Source organism: Arvicanthis niloticus, chromosome 25 (genome assembly GCF_011762505.2).
Source record: "Arvicanthis niloticus isolate mArvNil1 chromosome 25, mArvNil1.pat.X, whole genome shotgun sequence".
Taxonomy (NCBI): Eukaryota; Metazoa; Chordata; class Mammalia; order Rodentia; family Muridae; genus Arvicanthis; species Arvicanthis niloticus.
In genome coordinates, this window is record NC_133433.1 from 26967020 (window position 1) to 26990491 (window position 23472).

Here is a 23472-nt window from a genome sequence, read left to right on the forward strand (position 1 = left end):
TGATGCAGAATTATTAAGGGCTGATTACTCTGTCTTGGCAGATATAATCAGTCGACTATTCTGCAAGTGTGTCCTTTTCTGGACAGTAATTTGTCTGTAGATGAAAAGAGGCAATTCTTGCCTAGTGGCTGTCTCACCACACCTGGAATAACTCCAAAGATGCTTAATTTCTTCTTAGAATCCAAGACAGGAAGCTGTCAGGAGTACACAGGTTTCTAATCACAATGAACATTAATACAGAAATGTTTGTAACATCAATTCTGTGGAATTCTGACGTTTTGAAAACCAACTATCCATCTAAGGCAATCTGTTAACTCCTCTCAGCTATTTCTAAAGAAAATATAGAAAACATCCTAACAACAATAAACTCAAAGCTATGAATTTGCTATAGTCCCTTAACTCACAGGCTAACCATCTCAAATCAGTTGAAAAAGTTAAAGAAGGACTGGGTCTAAGCCTTGTATTTCTAAATGTGTTATACAGGCACAATGCCTATGAGAGTAACAATATTCATCTCACTTTTATATCAGTAAGAAGCTCATACAAATGAAAACCTTAAATTTGAAATAAAAGTAAATTTTGTACCATTTAAGAAATTATAACCTCATCTCAATAACAATTATACACATTTCTACCAATAGGTTATGGCTATGCAGTAAATCCTAGCTAATTCTCCCTGTTCCAACAAAAACACTACTTTTCCCTAGAAAGACAGCCCAATATTAACCACCTCAGTCCCCAAGCCCAGAGAATAGGGGCGCCGACTCTTCATTAACTTCTTCAAGCTGATTATGGGTATTGAGATATTAGAAGAGGAGTGGAGGAAGAATAAATTGATAAGCCTCTGATGCTGTGTCTTCACTGCATCCAGCTGGAATTCCAGGACATCAGAGGTTTGAGCAGTTCTGCTCAGCTTGCTTGATGAGTAGATAAACCAAGGCTGTGTATTCTGCAATATACAATTCTCAAAACAAATTTTAGTATTAGATAATTTTTTGTTTGAATTTTGGAATCTAGTCTTCTGGCGACCTGCCTCTGTCATGTCTAATCCATATAATTCTGGGAGTTTCTATGAGGGTGTGCTCCCACCATCCTCTAATTTCCTCCTTCCATGATCTCAAATTCCCCAAAACTAGGAAATCCAAATTTTCAAGCACCTAGGCCCTCCACTTCCACTGATGCCTAACTCCTTACCCCATCCCCCCCTCCAATTACTATGAGGGTGTGCTCCCACCATCCTCCCATTCCTGCCTCCCTGCTCTTGAAATTCCCCAACACTAGGGAATCCAACTTTCAGGTACCAAGGCTGTCCACTTCCACTGATTTTTGGAAAGGCCACCCTCAACTACCTATACAGGTGGAGCCACGAGTCCCTACCTTTGTGTTCTTGGGCTGACGATTTTAGAATGGCTATCTCAGCTTGTTTCTTAGGACCATTTGCTTGAAAAATTGTTTTCCAGCCTTTTACTCTAAGGTAGAGTCTGTCTTTGTCACTGAGGTGGGTTTCCTGTATGCAGCAAAATGCTGGGTCCTGTTTATGTATCTAGTCCATTAGCCTATGTCTTTTAATTGGGGAATTGAGTCCATTGATGTTAAGAGATATTAAGGAACAGTGATTGTTGCTTCCTGTTATTTTTGTTATTAGTGGTGAAATCATCTTTGTGTGGCTATCTTCTTTTGGATTTGTTGGAAGAAGATTACTTTCTTGCTCTTTCTAGGGGGTAATTTCCCTCCTTGTATTGGAACTTTCCTGCTATTATCCTTTGTAATGCTGGGTTTGTGGAAAGATATTGTGTAAATTTGGTTTTGTCATGGAATATCTTGGTTTCTCCATCTATGGTAATTGAGAGTTTCGCTGGGTATAGTAGCCTGGGCTGCCATTTGTGATCTCTTAGGGTCTATATGATATCTGTCCAGCATCTTCTAGCTTTTATAGAATCTGGTGAGAAGTCTGGTGTAATTCTGATAGGTCTGCCTTTATATGTTACTTGGCCTTTTCCCCTCACTGCATTTAATAATCTTTCTTTGTTTTGTGCATTTGGTGTTTTGATTATTATGTGACAGGAGGTATTTCTTTTCTGTTCTAGTCTACTTGGCATTCTATAGGCTTTCTGTATGTTTATGGGCATCTTGTTCTTTAGATTAGGAAAGTTTTCTTCTATAATTTTGCTGAAGATATTTATTGGCCCTTTAAGTTGGGAATCTTCACTTTCATCTACACCTATTATCCTTAGGTTTGGTCTTCTCATTGTGTCCTGGATTACCCGGAAATTTTGTCTTAAGAAGTTTTTGCATTTTGTTTGACAGTTGTGTCAATATTTTCTCTGGAATCTTCTGCACCTGAGATTCTCTCTTCTATCTCTTGTATTGTGTTGGTGATGCTTGTGTCTATGACTCCTGATTTCTTTCCTAGGTTTTCTATCTCCAGCATAGTCTCCCTTTGTGATTTTTTTAGTGTTTTTACTTCCATTTTTATGTCCTGGATGATTTTGTTCAATTCCTTCACCTGTTTGGTTGTGTTCTCTTGTAATTCTTCGAGGGATTTTTGTGTTTCCTCTTTAAGGAGAACCTGTGTTCTCCTCAAATATTTTGTGAGTCATAATTATGTCCTTCTTAAAGTCCTCTATCATCATGATTATAAGTGATTTTAAATCTGAATCTTGCTTTCCTGGTGATATGGGGAATTCAGGACTTTCTTGTATGGGAGAACTAGGCTCTAATGATGCCAAGTACCCTGGGTTGCTGATGCTTATGTTCTTGTGCTTTCCTTTTGCCATTTGTATCTTCTTAGTGCTACTTGCCTTGTCTCTGACTTGAGCCTGTCTTTCCTATTATCTTGGTTGTACCAGAACTGTGTGGGGTGGGTGTTACTACTGGAGGAAGAGCTGGGGCCCAAAATCTGCTCAGTGCTCAGGTGCAAACAGGAAAGAACCAGTGGTTTTGACCTGGAGTGACTTCCTGGGTCCTAGTGGGTCCTACTTACTCCCTGTTTGGGGTGGGCGTTGTTGTCTGCTTACCTAAGATACTGCCTGGGTTAGAACTCCTGTGAGGCCCACTTCCTCTGGGTTCTTAGAGATTGGGGGCCAGAAAACCCTTTTAATAAAATCCAATACATTTCCATGATAAAAGTCCAAAAAAGAGTAGAACTGGAGACCATTTAGCTCAATATAATAAAGACTACATATTACAAACCCACTGCTAAAATAATCCTGAATGGAGAAAAATTTGAAGTATTCCCTTTGAAATCATGAGTGAGACAGGGTTGTTTCCTCTCCACACTCTTTAAAAAGATTGTGCTTGAAGCACTAGCTGAAGAAATAAGGCAAGAGAATGAAAATAAAGGGATACAAATAAAAAAAGAAGTCACACTATTCTTATTTGCAGGTGACATGACACTGTAAAATAGAGATCCCAAAACTTCCACCAGGAACTTTTGGAGATAAAGTTTTAGCAAAGTATCAGGTTATAGAATCAAATTACAAAATAAATAGCTTGTCTATAAATTACCAACAAATATGTAGAGAAGGAGATTACTGACATATTTAGAATATCCTCAGAAAAAATAGATATCTAGAAACAATCCTATCCAAGAGGTGAAAGACTTTTACAATGAAAACTTTAAATTTCTGAAGAAAAAATTTTGAAAAAGACTCTAGATTCTAGAATCTAGGAAATAGAAATCCCATGCTCATGTATTGGCAGAATTAATATTACAGATTCAATGAAAGCTCAGCAAAACCCCCTTTTCTATTTCTTACAGAAATAAAAACAGCCATTCTAACATTTGCCCCCTTTGGAACTACAAAATGCTGAGATAGCCAAAGCAGCTCTGAATTAAAAGAATAGTACTGTAGGGATTTCCATTCAGGACTTTAAGATATATTACAGAGTCATTGTAACAAAACCAATGTATGATTGGCACAATTATAGCTATGTATGTAAACTAAGAGAACAAAATAAAAGACCAATATGAATACACATAAACACCCCATATAATATTCAACAAAGATGCCAAAAAATACCCACTGGAGGAAAGACATCAACAAATGGTCTTGATCAAAACTCAATGTCCATATGTAGAAGAATAAAATTAGACCTGTACTCACCACCTTGTACAAAAACTAATTCCAAATAGATCAAAGACCACAATGTGAAATCTGAATAACACTAAAACTGCTAGAAGAAAAATACTAAAACTGTAGAAGAAAAGCAGTTCCCACAATGATATAGGTGTAAGAAAGGACTTCCAGAATAGGATTCCATTTGCCCAGGAATGGAAGCCAATAACTGACAAGCGAAACTTCATAAAACTAAAAAGGTTTTGTATGCTAAAGATATAATCAACTGAGTTAAGAGAAAGAATACAGAATGAGAAAGCATCTTTGTGAGCTATGCATCTAACAGAATTAGTATTCAGAATATATAAAGAACTTCCCAAAAATGAAGAGTCAACAACATCATATTTGAAATGTTTTATGGATTTAAACAGAAAGTTCTCAAAAAGAAGAAATAAAAATGGTGAACAGATATCTTTTCAAAGATTCATCTTCCTTAGAAATTACATATATGCAAATCAAAACAACTCTGAAATTTCTTCTCACCTCAGTCAGAGTAGCTAGATCAACAAAACTATAAATTCTGAAGAGAATGAGAGAAAAAAGCAAACCTCATTTACTGGTGGTATTGCAAACTAGGTGGCCATTCTGGAAATCACTGTGAATAACCATTAAAGAGCTAAAAGTAAATATGACTATGTTGTACCACTGTTTATTGTATGCCCAAAGGACTCAATATCCAATCCATAGATACTTGCTTAGCTTTGTTCATTGCTGCACTATTCACAATAACTAGGAAATGGAAGAAATCTATATGTCCTTAAACAATGAATGATAATGAAAATGTAGAACATATACACTATGGAATACTGGCCAGTTGTAAAGAAAATTGAAATCATGAATTTCATAGGTAAATTTGACAGCAACTGAAAAAGTCATACTGAGTGAGGTAACCTAGACACAGGTAATCAAACATCACATGTTCTCTCTCATCTGTAGTTTCTAGTTTTAAATCTTCACATGAGTATCTAACCTGGAGTAATTGGAGAAAACAGGAAGGTAAAAAATGGGACCATGGGGGAGAGGGGATAACTATAGAGAGGAATAGAAAAATATAAGTGATTTGGAAGGGTGAAATGTGAATGTGTGTTTGTGTTTGTGTGTGTGTGTGTGTGTGTGTGTGTGTGTGTGTGTGTGTGTGTGAATGTTTGAATGTGTGTGTTTGTGTTTTGTTAGAGTACGCTAGAGTGGTCAATATAGAAGGAGAGGGAATAAGAAGGGTAAAATAACTTTCAGGAGATTTGAAAAGAAGGAAATCATGCATGTCTCTGGGCTCATATAAACATAGTTCAAATGAAGTTACTCCATTTGGGGTGGCAATACTTCCCCAAATAGAGCCACAAACTATTTAACAAACCCCAATATTAGGAATGAGAAACCCCCCTTTGAGTTGGCTAGGGCAGTAAAGAGACTTCCTAAAACGATAAAGATTATTGCTGTTACCCTTAATTGCTTCCCAGAGGCTGAATATTAGCTTTTATTACTAAAGGGACCATTCACTTCCGGTGCAAGACCTGAAGGACCTGAGTATCATATTTTACAGTATTGAAATTAGTTTTGTAGCTTCCAAGGGAGGAAAACAACCAATAGTTCCACCCAGCTGCAATACAAGACTGGACCACAAGACTAGCCTGCATAGTAGGATAAGCTGAAGGTTGTAATAGTGGTACTCATATCTGGGTGGAAATCAATAGCTTTCTAATTGTTTTAAGGTTCTCTTAACAGGAGGGAAATCATGTCTGATATGGAAAACCTAGCTAACCACTCAGTGAGATTTTAGAAGACAACCCATTACAGCCACCTTACTAGACCAGCATAATTATTAACTGCATTCTAAACATTTATCCTCATTCCAAGGGCTAGTGTATAGCCCTTACCCATTGTCAGTGAAGCATCTTTTTGCAATAGAAGTATATCATCACAGAACAACAGAACTGGTCAAAATACAAAGAGGTCATTTTAGGGTACCTAGACCAAATTGATACATCTACAAAGGCTCGGGGACAATGTGAAGGAGGAGTTGGAAAGGCTATAAGAGCCAGAGGACATGACAAGCTCTTGTGAAATTGTCTGTTCTAGAAATGAGTGGGAAGCAAAATCTGAAGAAATAAAACACAAATACATACATTAACGTGAAAGAGAGAAATTTCACAGGCCACCATATGTAGAGAAAGAGCTGCAGGCAACTAAGAAATGCTGAGAGCAGGAGAAATAGTCTTCCTTGGTGATGGGCTCCCTGATTAATTATTCAATAAGTAATATTCATTCAAATAATATTAAAGGGATCAAGCAAATTGTGTGTGTGTGTGTGTGTGTGTGTGTGTGTGTGTGTGTGTGTGTGTGTACACAGTCTTCAGGTCTCCCAGGAGATCTGCTGCAGCCAGAGCCACAGGTCTTTTAGGAGACTTGCTGCCACACAGGGACACAGGAGGCAGGCTCCAGACAAAGACAACCAGGTCAATTAACACAAAAGATAACCAGTTGATGAGAAGTAAGCACAAGATCATAAGCAACAGAAGCCAATATACTTTCTCATAATCGGAACCCAGTTCTCCCACCACAGCAAGCCTTGGATACCCCAACACACATGAAAAACATGATGCTGACCTAAAATCCTATCTCATGAAGGTAATAGAGACCTTTAATGACGATATAAATAACTTACTTAAAGAAATACGGGAAAACACAATCAAACAGGTGAAGGAATTGAACAACTCAGTCCAACATCTAAAAATGGAAGTAGAAACAATAAAGAAATCAGAAATAGAGGCAACCCTGGAAATGGAAAACCTAGGAAAGAGGTCAGGAGTTACACATGAAAGCATCACCAACAGAATAAAAGAGAGAATCTCAGGCATAGAAAATACCACAGAAGATATTGATACAATGGTTAAAGAAAATACAGAGCATAAAAACTCCTAACTCAAAACATTCAGGAAATCCAGGACACAATGAAAAGGCTAATCCTAAGAATAATAGGTATAGAAGAGAGCGAAGATTCCCAGCATAAAAGACCAGAAAACATTTTCAACCAAATCATAGAAGAAAACTTCCCCAACCTAAAGAAGGAGATGCCAATAAACATACAAGAAGCCTACGGAACCCCAATTAGATTGGACCAGAAAAGAAATTCCTCCCATCACATAATAATTGAAACACTAAACACACAGAAAAGAGAAAGAATATCCAAAGCGTGGGTGCTTCAGTCCTACTTAGAACGGGAAACAAAATAATCACAGGAGACAGAGGGTAGGAGGGGTTTGGGAGAAAGACGGGGGGGGGGGGGAGAAAAAGAGGGGGACAGAAACAGGCATGAGAGGAGATGGGAGTGACATACAGAGGGTCAGGAAATTGAGAAGAGGTGTGTAGCAATGGGGAATGGGGAACTGGGGTTAGCTACCAGAAAATTCCAGATGCCAGGAAAGGAAGAGGCTCTTAGGACCCAACAGGGATGACATTAGCTGAAATACCCAACAAAGGGGAGGGAGAACCGATAGAGACCATATCCAGAGGTTAAGTAGTGGACTGGAAGTCCTAACCTTCCAATGTACAGTCGATTCTCGCGGCCAGCTCTCAGCCTGTGGTCAACAAACCCTCAGCCACCTTAGCATGTAAAAAGACACTTGGCAGGTGGAGCTGAAGTTCTCTGAAGAAGCCACACATATAGCAAAGATTAGGTTAGGCACTGCTCCTGGATAAGGGATGGGGTCACCCACCCATCTCAAAAATATTAACCCAGAATTGCTCCTGTCTAACAGATATACAGGGACAAAGAGTGGAGCAGACTGAAGAAAAGGCCATCCAGAGACTGCCCCACCTGGGGATCCATCCCATATGCAGAAACCAAACACAGACACTATTGCTGATGCCAAGAAGTGCTTGCTGACAGGAGCCTGATATAGCAGTGTCCAGAGCTTGACAAATACAGAGGCAGATACTCACAGATAACCATTGGACTGAAGACAGGGACCCCCCAGGTACCTTCCTCTAAACCATTCCTATGTTCCTCCACATTCTTAATTTGTTATCCTGTAACTCTTTGTCCAGGGAATGATCCTGTAGGGTTTCCTGCTTTCCATTTTAACAGATGTATTAATATTTTCCTTGTTCTAATCTTATATATGCAGCCATTTCTAGGAGAGCTGATTTCATAGCCTGCAGGCTTTCTGGTATTCTGGGTTGTGGAGTCTTTCTACTCTTTTTTCCTGAATGCTCCCTTAGCCACAGAAAATATTAAATAGAAAAGTTTCCAAACTTTTGATATAGGGAAGGTTTGGTATTAACTTTTTATAATATATCTGAGGTCAAATGAAATACCTATAATTTCCATTTATTTAATTAGGCTCAAAAACATTTAAGTCCCAATGAAAAGAAAACACTTTTATTCCCCCTTGACATAAGCATAATCACTATTTTGGAAGTATGTGTTAGTTGGGCACTACACTACTTCTTGGATTTTTAATCAAATAGATATTCTACCTGCATTTCTAGTTCTACATGGATTGCTGGTCCGCTCACCATCAGAGCTGGGGCCCAACCCCAGCTTCACAATGGGATTACTCCAATGGACTATATTCTTCTCTAGTGTTGAAATGGCCATCCACTCTTAACAGGAGTAGCTCTATTTTAGTGACTGAAAAAAATATTTTAAAATACCTAGTTCCCAGATAGCCTCTTCCTGCCAGCCTCCATAGACTTCCTTGGGCAGTGGTTCTCAACCTTCCTAACAATGCATCATTTTAATCATGTTGTCGTGACTCCTAAACATAAAATTACTTTCATAACTGTAATTTTACTATGGTTAGGAATCATACTGTAAATAACTGTTTTCTAATGTCTTAGGTGACCCCTGTGAAAGGGATGAGAACTGCTGTTCCAGATTTATCTAATATGACCATCATTACTCTAATTCAGAAAGCAAATAAAGAAATGAGAAAAATGAAAAAAAAAAAGCTATAGTGTTGAGATGGTTCAGAACATAAAAAGCCCCACTTCAAGCCTGACACCCTGACTTCAGTCCTTGGATCCCAGGGTGGAAGGAGAGAACGACTCTTAAAAAGTTGTCCTCTGACGTCCACATATGTTCTCTTTCTCCATCTCTTCCTCCCTCCCTTCCCCCTCCGCTCTCACCCTGTATCACTGAGTAGCTGCTGAGTCACCTATAAACTCATGACACAGAGTTTATTCTTCTACCCTGTGCTCAGTACACTATATTATAATTTGTTTCTCCGCTTTATAAATTCTACAGCCATAGAAGCCACCTTTTTGCACTGCAAGGGGCCTGGCACAGTGCAATTGACAGGAAAACTGAATGAGTGAACTGAATGATGCTACAAGAAGCCACCAAACCCTTACCTTTAGGAAAAATCTATGGAATTCTGGACAGCACTGTAAACAATCATAACCATAGCGTGGATATAACATTGGAGTTAAACAGAGAGAGTAGATGAGAACAGATTCTGGTTGCTTCAAAGGCAGTTACTCAACCATTTCAAAGCACACAGGACAGACACAGAAACTGCTCCACTCTTAAGACTGCCACCTTTATTCTATAGAGTTCATTGTAAGTTCAGCCTGAATGTGCTGAAATGAAAGGGAATTGAGAGCAGATGAAAGTGCAACAGGTTGCAGGATAATTGTATACTTGCTACGATCCTCTCACTAATTAGAGCACAGCTCAATGAACTTGGCTTTGGGAACTGCTCCTGTGGTAACTAGCAGACACATCTGTGTGTACCAATCTGCATATTTGCTCATTTGCCAAAAATGTAAAGTGGAGCCCTGAATTAGTTCGGTTCACTCAATCACTTTGAAGCCGAAGAATCAGCTGAATTGGCAAAATGCTTCTCCTTCTCTCTGTATCAAGTGGCATTTCATCTGTATGAGAACCTTCAGGAAAGGTTACATGACAGCATGGGCGTGGAATACTCTCACTTCTCCAAATAGAACCGGGGGATGGCACCAAGGCGGAGACAGCTCTTTTGAAGGGTTATATGTGTGCAGAGTGCAAAACTGGTATTTTCTTAAAGGGAGGTCCCTAAGCCTTTTTGGCCATGTGTGACATAATAGATGAGTATCTGCTTTACATGCTTAAGGGTTGTCCTTCTGACAGAATTCAAGTTGAGCCTTCATTAGTCTCAGTGGTGTGCACTCTAAAATAATTTGCATGACGTTTTAATGCTGTGGTCATTTTATTTTATCATAATAGAATATTCTCAAACCACATTAATGCTGCTGCTATTTAGACTCAATATATGGCAATGGAAATTTTCATATTTGTGTTATGCTTGGTACATTCAGGACAACTTCAAATGTTCTACGTATCAACATACGCTGCACTCTGTGGACAAGGCAATGCTATGAAGAAAGGGCTTGGTTTCCCTCTCACAATTCCGATAGTAAACCTCACAATGCTTCTGTTGGTTAACACAAAACATAGAAACTCTAAGTTACTGAATTGCCTTTTGGGTTAAAAGTTTGCTTGTGGTCAATGTCTTCACCAGTTACATCAGTTCCACTTGGGTTGTCAGGGGATTAAAAAAAAAAACTAGCACAACATTGCTCATTACATTTGCAAAAGATGATGGGAAGAAGGCATAGGGAAGTGGTGGGATCCATTGTTGAGGTGAGAAGCAGAGAGGGAGGTGTTTTATTTTATTCTGAAACCATGGTCTTTGCTCTTACTGTTCCTTCTACCTGAAGCACTCTTCCTTTAGGTCCTGTCTTCAGTTTCAAGTTAAATGGTGACTTCCCAGACCACCAGCCTGAGTTTCAAACTGTTTCCTAGAAGTAACATCCATTCACCAATTATTTATTGGAGCATTGGTTCAGGTAAGACCATATGCTAGGATCTGGAATTTAGCAGTGAGTAAGACAGGCAGAATGCCTACACTGAGGCAGTTTATCATCATCTCCTCTCCCCTACTGCAATGAGCCGAGACTGTAAGTGTTGATGATAGATGGATCCTGGATGCAGGTGAAAGAGACAGATACCTAAGTTATGGAGGAGAGCTGTGAGAACTAAGAATGTGGAACTTTTTCTAGAAGCAGCTCCTGGGAATAGGTTTGTGTTTTATCAAAAAACTCTGAAAAAATTCAGAGCTCTAAAACATGTTTCTTTCTACCATGCTGGTCATATTTTTGTCAAGTTGACACAAACTAGTCACCTGAGAAGAGAGAATCTCAATTAAGAAAAAGCCTCCATCAGATTGTCTTGTAGGCATGTTTTTGGATTATTGATTGAAGTGGGGTGGCCTAGACTATTGTGGGCAGTATCACTTCCTGACGAGGTGGTCCTGAGTGGCATAAGAAAGCAGGCTGAACAAGCCATGGAGAATGAACTAATCAGAAGATTTCTCCCTGGCTCCAGTCTCTCTGCTCTTTCTTGAGTTCCTGACCTGAATTTCCTCAATGATGGACTGTGATGTGGAAGAATAAGCCAAATAGACCCTTTCCTTCCCAAGTTGCTTTGGGTCATCTATCATTCTGTGTGATCTAATTATATACCCTCAAAGTTTCATATCAATGCAAGGAGTACCCATGTTGTATCTTATGTTTGCAGCAGGGAGGTTTCTGACATGTTGCCATCCTCTTGTATTATTTTTAGGTTCTGGTGCCTCCCAACAAAAGGCAGACTTAGCATTGGTCACTGTATTCTTAGCAGTGGTGGATTCATCATGTTGTATATTTCTCCTATTCCAAAAGGATACAGCCACTGAAAGAAAGAAGGTAAATAATGACCAAGGGAGAGGATGCCTGTGGATGGTCTATCACCATCTGTTGGGCAAGAAACAGAACACAGGCACATGATGGCTTTGTTTGGTAGGAGTGGGGTGGCAGTGGGCACCGGTAATGCAGCTTCACAAACATGATGGATCCCTATTGCTCAAGACACAGACAAAATAATTTTCTATGATGTTTTGACTTATTGCAATTGATTCTAGACCCATGGGTCTGCACAGCTTGTGTGCCATGTTACTTTGTCCTTGTCTACTCCAGTGATTGGAGGATTTCTAACTGTAAACCTATATCCTTCTTTCTAGTATGAGATTGTCTGATTTTTTTTTTTTTATTTAGCTTTTTTCTAGAGCACCTGTGCTGGCTAGTCTTATGTCAACCTGGCACACATATCTGAAAGCAGGAAATATCAATTGAGACAATGCTCCCATAAGATTTGGCTGTAAGGCATTTTCTGAATTAGTCATTGATGAGGGAGGGACCAGCCACTTGTGGGTGGTGCCATCCATTCCTGGGCTGGTGGTCCTGGGTTCTATTAAAAAGCAAACTGAGTAAGCCTCAGAGAGTAAGTAAGCAAGCAGCACAACCCTGTGACCTCTATATCTGCTTCTGCCTCCAGGTTCCAGGCTTATTTGAGTCTCTGTTATGACTTCCTTTGATACTGAACAGCAACATGCAAGTGTAAGCTGAATAAACCCTTTCCTACTCAACTTGCTCTTTTTAGTCACGGTGTTTCATTGTAGCAATAGAAACCTTAACTAAGACAGCACCTATCCAAATTGTGTTTTCTTATAAATAGATAAACAAATGAATATTATGTCACAAATACAGCTCTACCAAAGCAACATGAAAATGTTGACTACAAACCAACAATGGTAGTAGAATATTAATACCCTAACTGAAGGATGCTGGGGAGGAGAGAGGGGTGTATGCTGAAGGATGCTGGGGAGGAGAGAGGGGTGTATGCTGAAGGATGCTGGGGAGGAGAGAGGGGTGTATGCTTAAGTGAAAGCCCTAGCATAAAGAGATAAGGAGCACCAACCACTTAGGATTGCTATTTCTAATTATATAGACATTTCATTTCCTCATGCTTTTGGACATAATAGGTAGAGGGCAGAGGGTCCAAAACATTCTCATTGAATGATTTCATTTTATAGTGGTTGGCCTACACAGTTTTTTGTTTGGTTTTTGTTGTCGCATCTGAAATGTGTCTCAACAATTCTGCCCTTATACATTAGCATGATATTCTAAATAAAATGCAACTTTTTCTGAGGATCAAAATTACTGTAATGCCTCAAGGCCAAGATGATATCCAGGCTCCAAGGTCTTTTTTCTGGAAGATGAGTAGTAGGCTACAGCAGAGTTGGCCCTGCTCTGACAGCAGGACCAGAGCAGCCATTCTTTGAATAAAATATTAAAATGACCTGGTTTCTTTATAATCCAAGTTTTCTCCCCCCAAATAGTAAGCTTTATGATATACTTCTTGTTAATCAAGGTCTACTGTCTGTTTTAAATTTAGTGCCAAGTGACACCCATTGATCACTCTTTGTTTGAAGCATCACAAGCAGCAGAGCATTCAAATTTGTCACCCGGTGTCACATATACTCATTCTGAGGAGAGTGTCTCATAATCCTCACATTGTCTTTTATTTTCTCGCTGCCACCAGGAAATCTTCCAGTGGAATGCGATTAGGAGACAGGGCATGAACTTCCATGCTATGGGCATATTTCTCCTTTTCTGTCTGTGATTAGTGTGTGCCATAGGTCCCTGGAAAAATGAATAGAGAGAGAGCCAGACATACAGTCTATGGCTTTCTAGGATGCATCTCAGCAATAAACTGCTGGCAAATGCTCATGAGAACTGGCTATTTTTGTAATCATACCTATGTTCTTGGGGTGCGACATTGTGAAGCAGCTGTTGTCTAGATCATATCCTCTATTGCTAAAGCAACAGGATAATCAAAGCCAAAGGTGAAACAACATAAGAGCATCAAGTTTGCCCATCTACAATTCTAATGATAACAGAACAATCCTAGGATGCATTACTGTGTCAGTAACAATAGCTGAAAATAGGTTTTGGAATTTCATTCATCACAGATGATGTGGCTATGTTCTTACCAAGTGAATTATTACAGAATATTATTTTGACTAGAAAAGTTTATGCATTTAGGAATGGACTTTATTTACATTCATTATTTTTTATGACATTCATGACTGAACACAAAAAGATACCCGAATCTCTACTTACTTAAACCTTTGAAATCGGTCTCAAAATGAGGTTATGGTGACAAAGTTGAAGAGAAGGTGTGTATGTAAGAACTCTGGCTCCTGCTTTTGATCGCCAGACCTCAATCTCTATTTGGCTACCTCTGGATATGATGCATAAGTTCTTAGAGTCCAATCTTCTCATTTATTAATGGTGGACATCACATAGTACTTGTTGAGTTGCTATGAAAAACAAAATGGGGACATCACATATAGAAGAAATGTTTCTAGGGTCACAAAATTGCTAACATTTCCTTTTCAGAATTCCAAAGAGCTTCTATTTTTCCCACAAGCTAAACTCAATGACTCAAGTCTAGTTTCTTGCATCAAAATATAAATGATGACTAATAAAAATATGAAATACTCTGTCCACATTAGGGCGTGCCCCATGTTAAAAGTCAGCAGCTCCAGGACTAATTTTTCATTGTGAACATTAAACTGGCACAACACATGAGGCAAGCCTTTGGAAACAGGAAATAGATGCCACTGGCTAGTGGTCAATATCTGAAAACTATGGCTTTTGTATATTTTGAACAAGTTTTAGTTCTGGATAGGAAGATAAATTGATTCTATACCACTTTTGGTGGCCATTGGTTGAGGCCTGCTGACAGTGTTTTGTGAATTAAAATTAGACCAGCTAAACAATACCAATAAAAATAATAATTAGAGATTTTCCTAAAAAGCTAATACAAAAAATAAAAAATAGAAAATTAAAAGGCATTGACTAATCCAAGTACAAGCTCAGATTGAAAGTGAAAAGGTAGCAACATATATGCCAGGTCAACAATAAACATGGAAACTGGGTACTTACATGACAAGATAGAGGGGAGGTCATGAGTAGGTTCTAAGGGAAAGAGCTACTTGAAATGATAAGATGGTAAATAATGGGAAATCCCCAAAACAGTATACTTGAAACTAATTTCAGAGTTTCAAAATATATGAATAAACCTAGCAGATTTTTAAGGAGGATTCCACAATCACAGCAGGGGACTTTAATATGTACCCTGTAAGCAGAAAAAAAAAAGCAATTTAAAACACTCAGAAGCAGCACCAATTTAATAAATTGTAGTAACTAACGACAGCAAAATCTCATTCTTTTCAAGTGTCTGTGATTGCTCACTAAGATATGTGCTGTGGTATAGGATTGAAACTATGTAATATGCGCTTTGACAACAAACTAAATTAGAAGCTAATTTAAATAATATTACTTAAAAATATATCCATGTTTGGAAATTTAACACTTTATGTCTAAATAATTCCTGGGTAGAGAATAAACTATCTAAATTAGATAATATTTTCAGTTAAATGATAGTAAAATGACTGTCTTTTTGTAAACCCAGTTATTTCCAGATATATGTTTAAAAATTACTTTCAGAAATAATTTCCAGGAAATAAAAGCAGAATGACAGTAACAATTACAGAAAAAAACTAACAAACCCCCAAACCCCCCAAAAAACCTCAAAACAAATCAAAGCAAAAATCCCTAACAAACCAGTAAATTCCCTGGGGAGATTCATAAGATTGATAAACATCAGTTGAAATTTAAAAGGAAGTCAGATGAAGCAGCATATAACATGAAATTTCAGAACTTGAGAGAATGGGACAGGATTGTGAGATTACAGTCAAGCACAAGGCAATATATGGTAAGCATAAGACCAGCAAGAGTACAGAGGGGGACTATGTAAAAACACCAAAATGACACACAAGAGAGAGACAGCATAAACACTAACCAACAATGTCAAGAATGAAAGAGGAGACATCACTGCAGACACCAAAGATATTAGTTGGATGCTGTGGTCTGAATGTTTGTGTAGCATTAAAAATTCATGTTAATCATCAAGGTGATGGTATTAAAAAAGGAGATTTATGTGGCCATCAGACCATGATGCTATCATGGATAGATTTATGTCTTATATAAGGCTGTGAGTGACCAAATTTGCCTCTTCTGTGCTTATTATACATGAAGACTCAGTGCATTGTATTTCTTTTGTGATGACCCAGAACCAAGCTGCCAGGGAGATGGGAAGCAGAGAGAATAGCCTTCTGCAACAGCTGAAGCTATCAGTGCTGTGGCCTACAATTCTTAGCCTCCATAATTGTGAGAAATTAATTTTATCACTTATAAATTATGTAATCTCAGGCATTTTGTTATAGGAACACAAAGACATGAGATAGGGAGAAATACTAAATAAAATTTAACAGATGGAATATAAAAATTACTTGAAAGATGCAAGCTGTCAGAGGCCAGCAGGAAGAAACTGAAGGGGTAGGGTAGATTGCTTAGTTGGTAAACTGTTTGCCATACAAGCATGATGATCCAGGTTCAGATCCCCATCTGTCATAACAAGTCTTGGAATGGTTGTGAGCCTCTGTAATGCCAGTGTAGGGTGTTGTGGAGCCTGGAAGATTCCTGTGGCATGTTCATCTGTGTAAATCGTTCCAGGTTTAGCAAGAGACCCCTTTTCAAAGATAAGGTTGAGAGTTATTGATGAAGATTCTTGATATCATCCTTTGGCATGTATGTATTGTGTGCCTATACATATGCACATGTATACATACACACAAATAAAAATCTTAACCCATATAAATAAAGATGTACTGTGTTCATGGTTCTGGAAATTTAGTAATTTATAACATGTAAAATCTAAATAGTAAAATTTAAAATTACTGGACTCAGTATTGACTCAATAGATTAATTGAATCAGTGAAATTCCAATTAAAAAAATCCTAGCATATTTTCTTTGGATAAGAAGGTAGAAAAGAATCTTGCTCTGATCCAAAAATTTGTTAGTATATGATGACACAAGTCACTCTCTGGAAAAGAAAATTGGAAAACCCCAAACTACTAGACTGAACCAACAACTAAGGAACCTGCACGGGACTGACCTAGGCCCTCTGCACATATGTTACATTTTTGTGGCTTGGTATTCTTGTGGGACCCCTAACAGAAGGATCAGGAGCTGTCTCTGACTCTTTTTGGGACTCTTTCCCTTTATTGGTCTGTCTCATTTAGCATTAATAGGAGAGGAAATGCTTAATCTTACTGCAACTTGACAGGGCTGATTGATATCTATAGAAGGTCTGGCTTTTTCTGAAGACAAACAGAAGAGGATTTTGGTGGGAGGGTAGAGGAGAGGAAGGAGAGGAAACTGTGGTCAGGATGTAAAATAAAAATAAAAAGGGACTAAGTGCAAGAATATGAATGAAACGAAATTCAGAAAAAGATTTCCATGTATAAGGTCAACTGATGTTTAATATTGATCTTAAAATAATTGAGTGTGGAAAAGGATACTCTTTTCAGCAATTACAGATGGCCTATTGAATTTTCAAAATATGATATAATGCTTACCTTATACTATGTACAGAAATTAATCAGTAATGTATCATTGCTCTAAATTTAGAAGTTAAAAGAAAAGTAGAAAAATATTTATGACTTTGGGTGATCAAAAATTTTAAGATATAAAACACTAACAATAAAAGAAAATTTTCATACTGTATTCCATCAAAATCAAAAAGTTTCTACTTTTTGAAACATAGTAGTAAGTCAAGGAAATGATCAATTATATGCTCGGAGAAAATACAATGCGTGCATGACAATTTTTTTTCATCTATAGCCATGATAATAAGACAAAGTAGTCCTTTTTGAAAAGGATGAAATATTCAACAAGTACATAAGAAACCAAGACAATGAATGTAACTAAGCATGTAAAAGTATAATCAATATTGCTGACTACCAAAAAAGTATATTGTAGGAAGCTGTGGTCAGTGGTTATACGTTCGCCTTTCCAAGATGGCGCTGACATCGTGTCTTCCCAGTAGTAAACAAGTACCTGCGCAGCTGCAAAGGCAGAAAGCCCGCCAAAGTCACTGGCCAATCCCTAGGCGTAGTATTGGGTGGTGAGCGAACAGCCAATCAGAAGTAAATACATCACTCTAGGGTGTATTTAAGTGGGGCCTCTTCCTGTCTTCAGCCCTTCCGCGTCCTTCCGCGTTTTCCACGTTTGCTGTTACAGAGTAAAGCCTCGTTTGCAGTAACTACCCGAATACTGTCTCTCGTGTCCTTATTCGCAGGCGAAGGGGACTCGAGAGGCGTGCGCAACATCTGGTGCCGAGAACCCAGGAATTTCAAGGCGCTGCGGAAGGCCCCCGAGACTCGGGGAGGGTTAAAAGATTGCAGGATTCGAGGTACGTCTTTGGAAGGTATTCCTGGGGTAGAAACCTTCGTTGCGGGTAGATATTCACCCATTGCCACCGCAACAATAGCTAGCCTCTTGTTTGCGTTGCTTTCAGCTATTAGGGCAAGTCAAGAGGTTTCAAGACTGGTCTGCTCCAGGCTATCAGAACCAGGGCGTGTTAGCCGGCAACAGGCAAAAAGGCCTGGTCATAGGATAGAGTACTCAAAGGGAACAAGGACTACTGCAGAGTCCATTAAGCTTATGAAACCTCCACCGGCGGGTGGAGAGAGGTCGGAGGAAAAAAGGATCCTCCTTTATGACAGAATCTTTGGGGAAGCGTCTGCGCTCTGCTACCTGTGGCGGCTTGCAACAAGGCAGAGCCAGAACAAGGGAGCGTGGTGCGAAAGGCAGGCAGAGGAGAGAGACAGTTTGCTCTGTGAAATGGCATACTGCCGGCAGACACACGGGGAGTGCCCCGCGAGCTCAGAGCAAGCAATGCCAGTGATAGAACAGATGATCTTTGAAAATGCCACAGCTGGTTAATCAAGTACAGCAGCTACTGTTGTTAATCAAATCTTAGAAAAGACTTCTGAGGATTTGACCATTTTACAGAAAGTGGATGCATATCAGACATCCTGTTGGTCAATCAGAGAGTTGATTGGCTCCAAGCCCATGTGGAGCAGCTCACGGATGTGGTTCAAATAAGCTGCGTGTCAGCAACCCCACATCCAGGTATTACACCTCTGAGATTTGTGAATGATACATTTATTCAAAGCCATAATCTTTCTGCTTATTTAAAAGGGAAGTGGAATGGGGAGTTGGACCAGGTGCAACAGCAATTGAAGAACCAGATTTCGAACCTTGAAGGAACATGAGTGGAACCTGTTACCCCTGGAGATTTTACTTCTTGAATTTCTTCTGCCTTTTCTTTCTTTCTTTCTAAAAGGGGGGATAGGCCTGTTTGGTACAGCCCTATGTTGTGGATTAGTGTTCATGATGGTTGGTCTGTAAGCTCAGAGCCCAACAAAAACGTGACAAGGCCGCTTTAGCCCAAGCACTCGCAGCCTTGGAGCAAGCATCTCTCCCTGAAATTTGACTATCTAGGGTAAGAAAGTAGCTGATGACTGAGACCCTCAGTTGATGCACCTCAAGGGTTCAGCCCATTGCACTGGGTCGATGAGAGGTCTAAGTCCAGCCAGCCCTTGCCTAATAGCTGTGGTACCTGAATAGTAGGTTGACAGCCCTTGCACTCCTGGGAGCTATACTCCATTGCACAGGGACGGGTGTCAATTCCTCTTTACTTCCCCTTAGCCCTTGCACCCAGAGGACTTGTTTCCATCGCACCTGGAAGGGTAAGAGAGAATCTTTGGGCTATAAGCTCTTGATCGCTTATTCCCCCAAGATGGAGTTTGCTTGATCGGGCTTGAGTTCGAATCTTGATTGGTGCTGCGCTTAATAGGCAAAAGGCTGTTTCATATTAATAATTTAAACAGGGAGAGATGTAGGAAGCCGTGGTCAGTGGTTATACGTTCGCCTTTCCAAGATGGCGCTGACATCATGTCTTCCCAGTAGTAAACAAGTAACTGTGCAGCTGCAAAGGCAGAAAGCCCGCCAAAGTCACTGGCCAATCCCGAGGCGTGATATTGGGTGGTGAGCGAACAGCCAATCAGAAGTGAATACGTCACTCTAGGGTGTATTTAAGTGGGGCCTCTTCCTGTCTTCACCCCTTCCGCGTTTTCCACGTTTGCTGATACAGAGTAAAGCCTCATTTGCAGTAACTACCCGAATACTGTCTCTCGTGTCCTTATTCGCGGGCGAAGGGGACTCGAGAGGCTCGCGCAACAGTATATGAGAAAACCATAAGGAGACACTACTTTAACTCAACTGTTCAACTCAAAGTCCCAGATGTTGCCAGTTGTATGCAATGACTTAAGTTCATTGTGAAAAAGGATAGAATTATACAATTCTCTTTGAATTTCACAAATTTGGATATATCATCTTACTTTAAGGAAATAAAAGCTATGTCTATAAAAAGACTTCCTTCTCAATATTCCTAACATTAGTTTAATTTGTGATCATCCCAACCTGACTTAAAAAAATCTGTTGCTAAAACAATATTGAAACAACACATACAGTATATAAGCAACAGTAGGGTACAAATGATACATGTTCCAGAATGTCTCTGAGTCACTGCAGAGACTTCAATCAATGCTTCTTTTGAGGTATGGCTAGTGAGGTCTACCTCTTGGAATTAGTGGAGATTCTGCTAGGCAAATAACAGAATACAAGGAAGAGAATGCAACTTCCTTACTTGTGTCTCCTTTACTCCTAGGGCCTTCTCAGCTATGGACAGCAATGGAATAAATAGGCGGGAAAAAAAAAACCCAATTGATGTGCAATAGAATGTTATAAATAGGACTGAAGTGCTGATAGAAATTACAACATGGACGAATTCTGGAAATATGCCAATATGAAGCCAAACACAAAAGGTTGACTATATTTACGCGAAATACTCAGAATAGGCAATTCCATAGGAAAGGGATGCAATGTAGTAACAGCTAGAAGTTGCTAGGAGGGAAGCAGGGATTGGGAAGCCACTACTAAATGGTCTGTAGTTTTGCTTTTGTTTTTGTTTCTGTGGATGATAAAATATTCTGGAATTATATTATACTGCTAGGTGCACAACCTTGTAACCATAGTACAGATATTCCACAGTAAATTTTATGTGCTATGACTGATCTGAGTAAAAATCTCGATGGCTATTTCAATCCTCACTGTATTTTACCCTGGAGAGAGTATTTCATTCTTATTCATACTCTCTGTCTTGATTCACCTTTATTTTTCTTTGTGATAGAATTTCCTGTTATTCTTTTTATTTCTCAGATGGTCCTCTTTTATTTTTCATTGGCTATTTTGAGTTCTGGTTTCATTCCTTAAAATGGCATTGATGTTCTTCAAGGTGCCTTATCAGGTCTCTTTCTAAGTATTTTACCCTGAGCATTTCAGTTGCTTTTTCTGTGATTGTTGACTGGTCGGTTTACATGAATGCAGGTGCATGCGGATGCCAGAAGAAACTGTTTGATTGCCTGGAGCTAGAGTTACAGGTGGTCATGAGCCACCTGACATGGGGGCTGGGAGCCTAACTTGGATCCTCTGAAAGTATATTCTCTTAGCTGCAGATCCTTAGGAGCGATTCTTTTGAACTATGTTAAAAAAGCTATCCCTAACTCAGTGTCTTAGTATTTCTATGGCTGTACTGAAACAACACGACCAAAAAGCAAGTTGGGGAGGAAAGGGTTTATTCAGCTTACACTTCCACATTGCTGTTTATCACCAAAGGAAGTCAGGACAGAAACTTAAATGGAGCAGGATTCTAGAGGCAGGAGCTGATGCAGTGGCCGTGGAGGAGTGTTGCTTATTCGCTTGCTTCACATGGCTTGCTCAGCCTGTTTTCTTACTGAACCCAGGATCACCAGCCTAGAGATGACTCCACAAAAAATGGGCTGGGCCGTCCCACATTAATCACTAATTAAGAAAAGCCTTTAGAGCCAGATCTTATGCAGGCATTTTCTCAATTGAGTTTCCCTCTTTTCAGATAACTCTAGTTTGTGTGTCAGATTGACATAAGCATAGACAGCACACTCAAGAAAGGAGGACAGTGATCCTGAAGGTAGAAAAAAATGTTCAAATAGTGAAATAATTTAAACTCAGTTTCTCCCATATTACTTCATGGACATGGCTCATGGATTTCTCAAATGATATTACAAAAAAAGTGTAAGTTATTTTTTCTTGGAAATACTAACATCTCTTTCTGGTCCGGTCATCACTTCAAGTGACAAAGTAAAACTGTATCTGTCTATCCGTGAAATGAGGTAGAGAAAATGTAACTATAGACAAGAGACTACCAATGTTTATAACAGCAATATAATGAAGCTGTAGAAACCCATCTGGCCAGAATCAACTTTGTGAATATATTGTGTGCTTACAAACTCCAAAGGAACATCAAAGCAGGAGATATTCATTAAGGTGATCAACACCAGGAGAAGAGTGAGTTGGAGGACAGAAAGTCAAGGATGGGCCATCGGGAGACCACTCTACATTGATATCTGTCTCATGTGCAGTCACCAAAGATAGACGCTGATATGGATGTCAGGAAGTGCATGCTGACAGGAGCCTGATGCAGCTGTCTCCTCGAAGGTCTGCCGGAGTCTGACATATCCAGAGGCGGATGCTCCAAGCAACCCATTGATCTGATCAAGGGTTCCCAATGGAGAAGTTAGAGGACTGAAGGAGCTGAAAGGGTTGGTGACCCCAAGAGGAGAGCAACAGTGCCAGCCAACCAGAGCTCCCCAGGGTTTAAATCACCAGCCTGGGAGCACAAAGAGAGGCACCCATGACTTTAGCTGTATACTTAGGGGAGGATGGCCTTGTCAGGCATGGGTGGGAGAGGAGATCCTTGGTCCCATGAAGGCTGAACACTGAGTGGGGAGGAATTCAAGGGTGGGTAGTGGGGGGTAGGTGGGGGCACACCTTTGTGGAGGCAGGAGGGGGGATGGAATGGGGGTTCCTGGGTGGTGGGGGGAATGGGGTAAGGGGATAAAATCTGAAATGTAAACATAATATCCAATAAAAAATATGAAAAAAAGAATCCAAAACCAAAATTGCAGGAGTATCTCAATAAGGACTTTTCCAAAAAGATGTACACAATATACATAAAAGATACATGTCATCCATAAAATGGCTTTCAAGAACTTATTTCAGATGATGAAGAAATAGCAAAGCTGTGTAAAACGTTGCTTGGCATTTGTTTTGAGAAAGTTCAGAAAGAATTAAGATCTACTTCAGATGAGAGTTGATATTCTTCAGCAGCTATGGAAACAAAACTAAATGGTGCTTAGAGACAGCGAAGCAATTGGAGAGGAAGGTCATGCTGGGACCTCTTGCAGTTAATTCTGACTGTGGGTTTTAGAGCAAATTGTTGAGGAGTTAAACAAAGGGCTGAATATAAAACTAAATGTTGAATGATACATCTTTGGTTTGGCCTTGTTACTGGAGAAATTACTGTTTAAATTAACACACTAGGATTTGCCAGCTTTCTCACCAAGCATTTGCTCGTCCCCCTTTGTGTCCAGAGTTGTTTGGCCTTGCAGATCTCCGTCTGCAATAACAGATGCGTACTCA

General features: G+C 39.5%; 1 protein-coding gene across 1 annotated transcript; it reads left to right on the forward strand.

The window, feature by feature from the left end:
- The first annotated feature begins 7874 nt into the window (after positions 1 to 7874).
- On the forward strand, positions 7875 to 20065 carry LOC143438581 (uncharacterized). The gene is made up of 5 exons (XM_076924279.1): positions 7875 to 8092; positions 10818 to 10946; positions 11722 to 11843; positions 18188 to 18301; positions 19093 to 20065. Exons 2-4 carry the CDS (start codon positions 10856 to 10858, stop codon positions 18281 to 18283), a joined length of 309 nt encoding a protein of 102 aa, XP_076780394.1. The 5' UTR covers positions 7875 to 8092; positions 10818 to 10855; the 3' UTR covers positions 18284 to 18301; positions 19093 to 20065.
- The last annotated feature ends 3407 nt before the right edge of the window (positions 20066 to 23472 follow it).